We start from the raw sequence: 11,569 nt of genomic DNA, 5'->3' as shown, positions 1-11,569 counted from the left end.
CTTCTCACCCAGTGACAGTGGCTGGATGGTGTTAACAGCACTGGATAAATCAAAGAATGTGATTCTCACAGAGCTGCCACCACCATCCAGGTGCGTATGGGCTCGTTGCAGCAGGTAGATGACAGCGTCATCAACTCCCAAGTGGGGCTAGTAAGCAAATTGCAGAGGGTCTAGCAGGGCTCTCACATGCAGCCTCAGGTGGGCCAAGACCAGTCTCTCCAGCACCTTCATGACGTAAGATGTGAGGGCCAGTGGTCGGTAGTCATTGAGGCCTGATGGTGTCCAACACAACAAGACCATGATGTAGATTTACAAACATCAAACAACAACTTGTTGACTCAGTATTGAAATCTAGAGGAATCTGGACAAACAACAAATTAGATTCATCTATGATACTTTATAGATTAATCTTGTCAAAGATCTGATTTCAACATCAAAAGTGTTTTCAGTGCTGCCCTGGTGAAATATACTTCAATGTTCAGAGTGAATATATTGTCAGTGGTATAAATTCTAAAGCTTTACATCTCATTATCATCCCAGACTGTATCATCAAATCCTGCTGAAGTTTAACAGTGTGTGACTCCCTCTAGTGGATGTTGTGGAGTATTGTGTTGTCTTTGCTCCAAAGGTTTTTGTTCAGAGTTTTGGTGTTTCCTGTCACTGTGGGCTGCAGAGCACAGTAGTACACAGCAGAGTCAGACAGCTGAAGCTTCTGGATCTTCAATGGACCTGATTTTGAGGTAGAATCTAATGTGGATGAAAATCTTTCCTTAAACTCATCTGGTGCGTTCCCCTCATCCCGTTGAATGCGGCTCAGTATGAATTTAGGGCTGTTGTTTCCATCCTGTTTGTACCAGAACAGATATGGACTTGTGTCACTGGTCTCAAATTTGCAGTCCAGTGTAACTGTGTCTCCTTCAGCAGCAATGACATCTCCTGTTGGCTGCATCACTCTGTCTGCTCCTTTACACTCTGAGGAAGAAGAGAACATGCAGAGGAAGAGATGAATCAATAAAGATGATTGATTAAAGGAGAACAATCAGTAGGTTTAAAGAGTTACCTAGCCAGAGAGTCAGAATCAGGATGTTTCTCAGCCAGTGTTTCATGTCTGCAGTGAGAGGGGAGGATAGAGAGGAAGAACATTGATACTCTGATGGATCTGGGCCTTCACATCATTGGTCCTTCATCTGTATCATCTGTTGAGGAACTCTCTACATTAAATCTCATTTACATTTCATCTGTTCAGCTCAAATGTTCTTCATGATGATTGTAGTGGACTGAACACAGGAATATACAAAGAAACTAAGTTCTTTCATCAACATTTTGATGGTTTAATCAAAAGTCTCTTTGTGCCTGTGTTGTGTGAATTCAGAGGATTCCACTCTGCTGTCTGATGAGTTCTGGTCATAACTTTTAACACATGCCGTCTTATGGTCTCTTGTCACTTTTCAGCTCGTCCTCTTGTCCTGACTTTTGGCTTTTGCTCATCACACTTTTAAGGCTCTCGGTGTTGAAGCCCTCCGTCTTCTACATGCTGCTAACAATGACTGCAAATATTCTTAAAAGCCAGAAGCAAAGGCTTGCTTGAAGAATCATTATTGATTTTCTAATCCTCCTTATTTTTATCAAGTAAACATTGACTTTTGAAGACTTTTTGGCTCGATGCATCTCAACTCTACAGCCTGTCACTGAACACAACAAGACCAGAGAACACATGCTGTGTGTCTCCTCTGTGGACTCAGATAAACCTTGTTGGAGCCTGGACTCATCATCCTGAAGAAGTGAGACCAGCTGCTTCACTGAACCTACAAGTTCACCTCATCATCAGCCCGTCCATCACCACAGGACTTAATCAATGGGGGTGATTCCCCTTCTAACGACTGATTAATAATGTCTCATATGTGGTGAGAATGTTACACAGATGATATATTTTAGTTTTCCTCCTAAACTCAGGTGAAACATCACATTTCATATTTTCTGTGATTCCAAATGTGTTTTTTTTAACAAACATCCAACCAGGATTTGGTGATATAATACTGACATCTAAAATGTTCAATCTTAGATGATTTTTGCTTCTATTGATCCAAGAAACATATTTTGAATTATTGTTCATTCATTGTTTGTTTCATTCTGATGTTTTTTCAAACACATCAAACCAGGATTTAAACCAGTTTAACAGTGTGTGAGTCCCTCTAGTGGATGTTGTGGAGTATTGTGTTGTCTTTGCTCCAAAGGTTTTTGTACAGAGTTTTGGTGTTTCCTGTCACTGTGGGCCTCACAGCACAGTAGTACACAGCAGAGTCTGTCACTGCAGCAGAGGAGATCTGCAGATGCAGTTTGGTTTTATCATCACTCACTTCAGCAGACAGTCTATTGTCTTGATTTTTTAATATTTCTCCTGTTTCTAAGTGAGAAATAAGGAAATCTGGTGGTTTTCCTGGATGTTGTCGATACCAGAAGAAATAATCTCCAGCAGTAGCTTGTTTGGAGTATGTGTAGGACAGAGTAACAGTGCTGTCTTCTAAACTGGACTCTTCATTCTTGACTGGACTGAGTTCTTCACAGCTGACACCTAAAGGAAGAGAAACCTGTTTTATACTGTCAAGAATTCAAACATTTTACATGCTGCAAAATGCAACCTACCTGTTATAATAGAGAGAAACATCAGAGACAGCCCATAATAGTCCAGTGACAGCATGTTGAATAAAGGTAATGTTTCTGGTTTGTGTATTGAACTCTGCTGAATATGGAAGTTCCTCTCTCTTCTATAGTTCAGTAACAGCTCAGCTCCTCCCTGAATCTCTCCGTCTCCTCTTAGATCTGTATTTTCACCTCTTCTTCTTCCTCCTGGTTAACAGACTGAAGGCAGCAGTTTGTAACAGCTTTCAGCTGATAGTTTTACTTGTTGGTGATTTCTTTGAAATGAGAGTTACAGACCTGTAGCTGTGAGGATTTTAAGGGTAGATCATCTTTTCATGGTCTGTAAACAAAACAATGGACTGATTTTATAGTCCTGGGCTCGTATTCACAAAGAAGCTTAAGGCTAAAAGTAGCTCCTAACAGGCGAATTTAGGAGCAACTCCTAAAAATAATGGGCGTGTCAGTCGTAACTTTAGGAGTCCTAATTTTTGAAAATAAGAGTTATTCACTAAACATTTTAAGCCTAAAAGTAGCAGCTAAGTCTGGGAGACCTTAGAAGTAGTCCAGAGGACTCCTGACTCGCTAAGACCTGGTAACAGCCGAATGTTTAGAAGACGCTAAATGACAGGGAATTATTAAAACGATGTTGGATGGACCGCAAAGGGATTGAAGTTGTGGTTGAGTTGGTGAGAGACGCAATAACGTCCCCAATCAACTGAAACAATCCAATCCAATCGCTGGAGCAGCACAACAGTTAGATATGGATATTTTTAATATAATAACTGGTGAGCCTGTTGAAAGATGGAAAAATGTTCCTTACCGCATGCTGCCATGTATGTAATCCATCTAATCATCTTTCGAGATTTCGCTCTTCTGATGAGCCTCCTGAATTTGCACCCAAAATGCTGTCAAAACTTTCATTCATAATTCCCAACGCAGCCTCCATAATTCTCGACCGGGAAAAAGGCAGAAAAAAGGTGTGGAAAACACAAAAAACCTTAAGAAAAACAAAAAACAACCCCAAATCACAGAGATGCCGATTTGCACGGAACTAATATTATCAAATGACCTCTGTGTTTGGTGAAATATGGGAGGTAATTTGCGGTGGAATTTTTAAATTGCGGACATTCGCACGGGATTAAGATCACAGACGACCTCCGCAATTATTACAGATTACTGGAGGTCCCCCAGGTTATACTAGTCCTGTGTGAATACACAAATTGTCTTTGACGCATGTTACAATGTACTGGACATTGTTGCGAAATGGCCCGGATCAACACACGATTCCCGAATTTTAATGGAGAGTGGTTTGACGCAGCTTTTCGAGCAAATGCCGCTTTTATTGGCAATTCACGTTTTTCATCGCAATCTTCTAATTTGTCATTTTTGTCCGAAGCGTTTTTGTTTGGGGGGGGGGGGGGGGGGGGCACTTCATTCTCCTCATAAATACATTTCTTTATCCAATATATTTTCATAGGCTTTGTCATGGGCTCGTAGGCAATTTCCTTATTTTCCCTTCATGCATTGCGTAGCCTAAATGACTTTTTTTAATGGGCTGCCCTGTCACTCAACAGCCAATCACCCTTGTCACCGCTTCTAAGTGCGTCCTTATAAAATGACGTCATCCATAGCAACAGAGAGTCACTTCTAGTTTAGGAGTTCACTGTTTTCATAACTAAAAGTAGGTCTCAGCGGCTTTGTGAATTACTTTTAAGAAACGACTCCTACATAAAAACTTTTAGTCCGATTTAGGAGTACTCCTAACATTAAGATAAAAGTCTTTGTGAATACGGGCCCTGAAGTAGAGACAGCATTATTCAGCCCAGTTTCACAGCAACACGTGTGACAGACCCACAGATCATCTAATGTTGAAGTCATTAGGAGGTCGAGCCACCAGTAAAGAACCAGAACATCCACATGAGGAGAAGATCAGGGTTGGTTTGGTGGTTCATTCAGAGGACATTCAGACTTTCAAACAGGATTTAACCAGGATTCCAGCAGGTAGTGTAGTTACTGAGTTATAATGAAACCAGGTTTTCCTCCTTTGTCCAAGCAAGTCTTTTTGGTGCCTTTATTTTGGTAGACATGACATGTTTGTCAGTGGTAACTCGACCAGAGAAAGAGACTGTGTTGTTTTCACTGGTAGGTGAGGTCCAACATGAGAGTGACACTGTGGACTGTTGTGTTTGTTAGACAGCTTGGTGTTATACCAGGGTGTATTATTCAAGCATTGTACAACTTCAGTCAGATATAATGAAATAGCAGCTTATTGTCATATTTTATACTCAGATGATGAGGGGTACGCTGAACATCAACAATCAGCTGATGAAGATTTCATTTCAGCTGGTTGACAGAACAAGAGGAGGACCTCAAAGTTTCTCAGTTCTCAGTTCAACTGATTGTATGAAGGTCCGAAATAGTAGAACCTTACATATAATAAACCAGCTGGAATCAAATAGTTCTGTAATGAAGCTCCTCTGCAGTCAGTAGGAGGAGACTCATATCCTAAACACATCTTCATGTGTGAAGCTCTTCATCACAACTGTGTCTCATGAGTGGAAACCCTCCAGACTGTATCATCACATCCTGCTGCAGTTTAACAGTGTGTGACTCCCTCTAGTGGATGTTGTGGAGTATTGTGTTGTCTTTGCTGCAAAGGTTTTTGTACAGAGTTTTGGTGTTTCCTGTCACTGTGGGCTGCAGAGCACAGTAGTACACAGCAGAGTCAGACAGCTGAAGCTTCTGGATCTTCAGAGGAACTGATCTTAAGGTGGGATTCAGTGTGGATGAAAATCTCTCCTTATATCCGTCCTCTGTGTTCCCTGTACCAATCTTAAAGCGGCTCAGTATGAATTTGGGGCTGTTGTCTCCATCCTGTTTGTACCAGAAGAGATAATCATTTGATGAACTGCTGTTATATTGACAGTCAAGTGTTACTGCCTCTCCTTCAGCAGCAGTCACATCTCCTTCTGGCTGCAGCACGTTGTCTTGTTGTGCTCTGCATTCTGTAAAACAGCAACAAACAGTATCAGTGTGCTGTTAAAGAATCATGTCAGTGTTGGATCCATATCACAGAAACAGAGTTGTGTTCATACCGAGACACATAACAGCCAGCAGCACTGAGATGAACAGAGGCTGCATCATATGTGCAGTGTTGAGTAAGTGTGAGCTACAGCAAGTGTAAAGAAGGCTGTGATCTCTGTGTTCAGTCTTCATCAACACTCAGTTGGTGGATTAGAAGGAGGAGCCTGATCACAGTGACAGGGCTCATTCACAGCCCTGTGTTACTCCCTACTGACAACTTTACTGACAATCTTAATTGACATTTTCATATATTTTGGCAAATACGGTGAATATTTTCTGATGATTTTGATTAACACGTTAAAGAACAAACAATTCAGAGTTTATTAGTTTGTTCAGAGTGTATCTCAACACTTTGAACAATGGAAGCAGCTGATTGTGTCCTGATGAACCACAGGCTACAAAGAGGATTTATTGAGTGATTCAGTGTCATTGTCTTTGTTTTCATGGTGTGTTGAGTTTGAAGCTTCATCCAGTTGGTTTGTCATTGATGTGGATTTGCTGCTCATGTGAATCCTCCCACAGTGTTTCATTAGCAGCTGTAACCACAGTGACTGTGATAAAACAGGAATTAGCAGAATCCATCTGATATGAAGCTGTGGTTTGAATACCACTTCCCTCCTCTTTGAAGAGTAGTCAGATATCTGTGTTCAGGTTTTTGTACAGCCTCTTCTACACTTTGTATCACTGTGTTTCTAGAGCACAGTAGTAGAGAGCTGTGTCTGCCAGGGTTAGCTCTCTGATGGTCAGTGTAGTTGATGTATCTGATGTTTGAGACTGATATCGAGTATCAGGAATATATTCATAATCTCTGTTTGACTTTGCTCCTTTCCAGAGTATAAACTGAGGAGCCTGAAGGTCAGAATGATGTCTGTACCAGTGAAGTCTAACATAATCTGTTGTTGACTGATATTGACATGTGAGGTTGACAGATTGTCCTTCTCTTCCACTGACTTCATCTTCTACAGGAGAGATGCTGTCTCCAGCTATTAGTCCTGGAAAAAGTGTAGAAAATGAAGCCATTAGACTAACATTGTTCATGAGGCTGAGAGGAGAAGACAGTGGAAAATATCAAGTGTACAGTGTTACTCTGTGCTCCTTCACAGTCACATACAAACAATATCATTCAATGAACATCCATTTTGTCAATCTGATGAAAACATGAGGAGCATTGACTCTGTCAGAGCAAAGACATGAGAAAAGTGATGAAATCCAGGTTGTGTATATGTGGTTAATGCAGCAGGTTCAACAACACTTAAATTCCTGTTGTGTTCCGAAACTCACCTGTAAAGTGACAGAAGAGTAAAAAGAAGTAAAGCAACATGTCTTTGGATTTATTAAAGCCAGACAGACAGCAGATGAGCAGTGTTCTTCCACTGCAGCACAATGAGGAAGGAATGATGTCATTGGTTGAGTTGAGGCTAAATGGGCGGGGCCAATCAGCTCATTATTTTTTCACTTCAACTCAACCAATCCATTTCTGTCTGTTGTCACAGCAGCTCTGTGTGGAATCTTTATTGGTTGATGTTTTGTTGTATTTGTCATCAGTCCAGTGACACTGGCTCAGACTGTAATGGTTCATGGTGTGTGACTCCCTCTAGTGGATGTTGTGGAGTATTGTGTTGTCTTTGCTCCAAAGGTTTTTGTACAGAGTTTTGGTGTTTCCTGTCACTGTGGGCCTCACAGCACAGTAGTACACAGCAGAGTCTGTCACTGCAGCAGAGGAGATCTGCAGATGCATTCTGGTTTTATCTTCACTCACTTTGACAGACAGTCTATTGTTTGTGTCATTTTGTGTTCCCAAGTGAAAGATGAGGAACTCTGGTGGTTTTCCTGGATATTGTCGATACCAGAAGAAATTATCACTGCCATCAGCTTGTTTGGAGTATGTGTAGGACAGAGTAACAGTGCTGTCTTCTAAACTGGACTCTTCATTCTTGACTGGACTGAGTTCTTCACAGCTGACACCTAAAGGAAGAGAAATATGTTTTATATCATGTTAAAAGAAACTCAAAAGAAATGAACTGCCTTCAGAAAACATCAGAATTTAACTTGACATAATAAAAGCATAATGTAACATACCTGTTATAATAGTGAGAAACATCAGAGACAGCCCATAATAGTCCAGTGACAGCATGTTGAATAAAGGTAATGTTTCTGGTTTGTGTATTGAACTCTGCTGAATATGGAAGTTCCTCTCTCTTCTATAGTTCAGTAACAGCTCAGCTCCTCCCTGAATCTCTCCGTCTCCTCTAAGATCTGTATTTTCACCTCTTCTTCTTCCTCCTGGTTAACAGACTGAATTCACTCAAATCAATCTGTAGTCGGGTGGAGCGGTATGACCTAAAATGTATGTCACAGTATAGTTTTAAACACAGATTTTAAAATGTGTTATCAGAGTGGAGGTGTTTTTTCCATAAATTTCAACTTAAACACCTCTGAAGGAGTCAAACTAGGTATTGTAACTAGAGATGCACAATACTGGAGTTTTTGCTGATTTGCCGTTATGTGCCGGTATTTTCCAACTCATTTGGCTAATAACCGATATCGATACTGATATTTATAAATGTATACTCTTTCTTCCTCCACACCTTATTGCAGGGATCATCAAGTCTCTTCTGTAGTGAAATTTACATATTATTATTCATACTCTTATCAGGTTGGCCCACTGGTAAATGTAGACTTAAAATACAAAGCTTAAAATTTTGAAACGTTCATTCCTTTTTAAAAATGAGAAAAATACTTAAACGTATATTATGTATGAACAACACACAACCCTGTAACAGAGAGGTAAAGTGCAAATAAAAACAAAAGTGCACAACATGTAAGCTACAGATTCGGTCCTAAGTGAGAACAAAGCCTCCTTTATAAAGTCCAATGAAAGTGGCAGAGAGACTGATGACACATATATGCCTTCCCAGTGTTGTTGTAAATGACCGCTGCAACTAAGATAAGGCTACATCACAAAAATCCCTACGTTTAGCTCAACGTAGTTCAAAAATCTGAGGAATCCGACATCTTCAACAAACGAAAAGGACTGGTTGTCCAGAGCGATACACTCCATCAGTTTCTGAGTGATGCCTTTTGCCCTTGTGGTTGTTATTCTTGGCTTTTACCAAAGACTGTAGAGGAGACAGGTGGTGAGTTTCTCTCCAGCCAGTTACCTGTTTTTCCCCGTGTCCTTGTTTGTTGTTACAAACTTGAGGCAACATTCCGGTTGATGGTTCTTCAAATGGACAATTAAGTTTGTGGTGTTAAAAGAATGCATCTTGGCTCCTTCTTGCATCACAGACGCTGAACAATCATTGCAAATACAAACTTTGCTATCTGTTTCCGACACCTTAAAGAACTTCCACGCTGCTGACATTTTAAGCTTCTCCCTCGCTCTTCTGCAGGCTGATGTAAGTGACGTATCACGTCGCACTGTGTCACATAATCCTCGTGCCATCAGGCATTTAATCTGATTTAATCAGGAAGCAGCATTCTATTTATTTATCGGCTAATTGAATCCTAGAGTTGATTTTAAAATCAGTATTGGCCGATACGATAGCTTGCCGATATTATTGTGCATCCCTAATGGTAACTGATCAGCAGCTATTTCTGTCCTCTGACTGACTGACAGGCCTCCTCAAACTCAACTGGTTGTTTGAGCAAATCAAAAACATTCACTGTAAGATAACAGAGGTGGAAGAAGTACTACGTGATATCAGTACTTTCACTTGGTGAAGATTCAGACTATGAATACTCTGCTACAAGTAGAAGTTATACATTCCAATTTTCCCTGCTAATACGAAACAGTTAGTATGAAACTATATTTAAAGTACCAAAACAGAAAGCACTCGTTATGGAGAGTGTTTCATTTCAGACACAGATTACTGGATTATAATTACTGATGCATGAATGTGTTCACCACTTTATTTTACTAGTATGTGAGCTCCTCTGTGGATGTGTTGGTGCTGAATGTAAACTGGTGAGGGTCCAGTTTAATTCAGTCTGAGCAGGACACTGCTGATCCTGACAGTGTTTGACGCTCTGAAAACTGAGTAGACCTCAGTTTTTCCTGAGACGATCAAAGTGAGCATAAAATGTGTTGAACTCATCAGCTAAGGTAACCACACACATTAGGGGTGTGCTCAATTTCATACAGTGCCTACAAAAAGTATTCACCCCCTTGGATGTTTTTCCCTTTTAGGTGAACATAATTTAGCTTTTTTGACAAAAACTTAATGTCAAATAAGTGATTGCATTAACCTAGTATTAACCTTGTTAAATTGACTGACCTAATTGGACAGAAGTCTAGCCAATTGGTGCTAGTGGTCTCATAGTTGGTGAAATGGAGAACACCTGAGTGCAGTGAATGTAGTATAAAGACACCTGTGTCTGAAGGTCCAGTCACTGGTTAATCAGTATTCATGGCTACAGTTACGCCATGAAGACAAAAGAACACTCCAAGCAACTCTGTGAAAAGGTAATTGAAAAGTAAAAGTGAGGGGATGGAAACAAAAACATTTCCAAGTCACTGAACATCCCTCAGAGTTCATTTAGATCCATCATTAAGAAAAGGAAGGAATATGGAAAATGCAGGCCGTCCTCACAAACTAAGTTACTGTGCAAGAAGGAGACGAGTGAGGGAGGCCACCAAGACACAGAGGACTACTCTACAAACCAGACCTCATCACATCCTGCTGAAGTTTAACAGTGTGACTCACTCTAGTGGATGTTGTTGAGTATTGTGTTGTCTTTGCTCCAAAGGTTTTTGGACAGAGTTTTGGTGTTTCCTGTCACTGTGGGCTTCACAGTGAGAGCACAGTAGTACACAGCAGAGTCAGACAGCTGAAGCTTCTGGATCTTCAGAGGGACAGACTTGTTGATGATTGTAGCATTAAATCTGTCCTTCTCAAAGTCAGCAGCACGTTCTACTGTTTGTGAAAAACATTTCAGCATGTACTCTGGGAAGTCGTTGACTTCTTGTTTGTACCAGAACAAATAGGGAAATGCGGTGGTTGTCTCAAATTTGCAGTCCAGTGTAACTGTGTCTCCTTCAGCAGCAATAACATCTCCTGTTGGCTGGATCACTCTGTCTGCTCCTTTACACTCTGAGGAAGAAGAGAACATGCAGAGGAAGAGATGAATCAATAAAGATGATTGATTAAAGGAGAACAATCAGTAGGTTTAAAGAGTTACCTAGCCAGAGAGTCAGACACACAGACATGTAGAATAGTTGTGATTTTTACTGACTGCTGTCACGTTGATGTATATGAGTTATGTGTGAAATGCATACAAAGATGATCTAATCTGGTTTTAAGTATCATGAGAATAAAAATCACTCACAGTTCAGCTGAATGTTATAAAATAGTCTTAAATGTCAACTTGTTGTGTTTTGTGTCTCACCGAAGAACAGAGCAGCAAGAATAATACACAGCCAATGTTCCATCTCTACAACAAGGTTTAAATGAACAGGAGATACTAGCTGATGTTCAACATTCAGTGTGAGAGTTGTTCTCTTCACAGCAGCAGTTATTATTGACAGAATGGTTGAACACAGTGCAGAAGTAGAGCACCGCCTACTTGATGATGTCGCCCTCTAGTGGAGGTAAAAAGTTCAGTACAACAGTGTGGAAGAAAAAAGGCTTCCAGCAGCTTGTCAGTGTGTCAGCTTGTGTTTTTGTACAGAGTTTTGGTGTTTCCTGTCACTGTGGGCTTCACAGCACAGTAGTACACAGCAGAGTCTGTCACTGCAGCAGAGGAGATCTGCAGAATCACACCACGTTTTTCTTCAGACAGTTTAGTCGAGAACTTATTGTCTGGTTTTAGAGACTCTGCAGGTCTTGTAACATTCAGCCCTGAG

At 40.7% G+C, this 11,569-nt stretch overlaps 3 gene segments (V, D, J or C); all 3 read right to left on the bottom strand.

The window, feature by feature from the left end:
• Positions 1-655: 655 nt before the first annotated feature.
• Positions 656-1,107, bottom strand: LOC115577881 (T cell receptor alpha variable 14/delta variable 4-like; the record flags this gene model as incomplete). The annotated part of the segment is given in 2 exon segments: positions 656-972; positions 1,061-1,107. Coding segments are annotated over 2 exon segments (363 nt in total), but the record flags the coding sequence as incomplete, so codon positions are not given.
• Positions 1,108-5,340: 4,233 nt separating this feature from the next.
• On the bottom strand, positions 5,341-5,892 carry LOC115577880 (T cell receptor alpha variable 38-2/delta variable 8-like; the record flags this gene model as incomplete). The annotated part of the segment is given in 2 exon segments: positions 5,341-5,645; positions 5,736-5,892. Coding segments are annotated over 2 exon segments (426 nt in total), but the record flags the coding sequence as incomplete, so codon positions are not given.
• Positions 5,893-10,500: 4,608 nt separating this feature from the next.
• Positions 10,501-11,155, bottom strand: LOC115577884 (T-cell receptor alpha chain V region CTL-F3-like; the record flags this gene model as incomplete). The annotated part of the segment is given in 2 exon segments: positions 10,501-10,817; positions 11,113-11,155. Coding segments are annotated over 2 exon segments (360 nt in total), but the record flags the coding sequence as incomplete, so codon positions are not given.
• Between the last annotated feature and the right edge of the window lie 414 nt (positions 11,156-11,569).

Source organism: Sparus aurata, unplaced genomic scaffold (genome assembly GCF_900880675.1).
Source record: "Sparus aurata unplaced genomic scaffold, fSpaAur1.1, whole genome shotgun sequence".
In the NCBI taxonomy this organism is placed as follows: Eukaryota; Metazoa; Chordata; class Actinopteri; order Spariformes; family Sparidae; genus Sparus; species Sparus aurata.
Note: the sequence above shows the minus strand (reverse complement) of the source record. Positions and strands in the feature narration are given on the sequence as shown.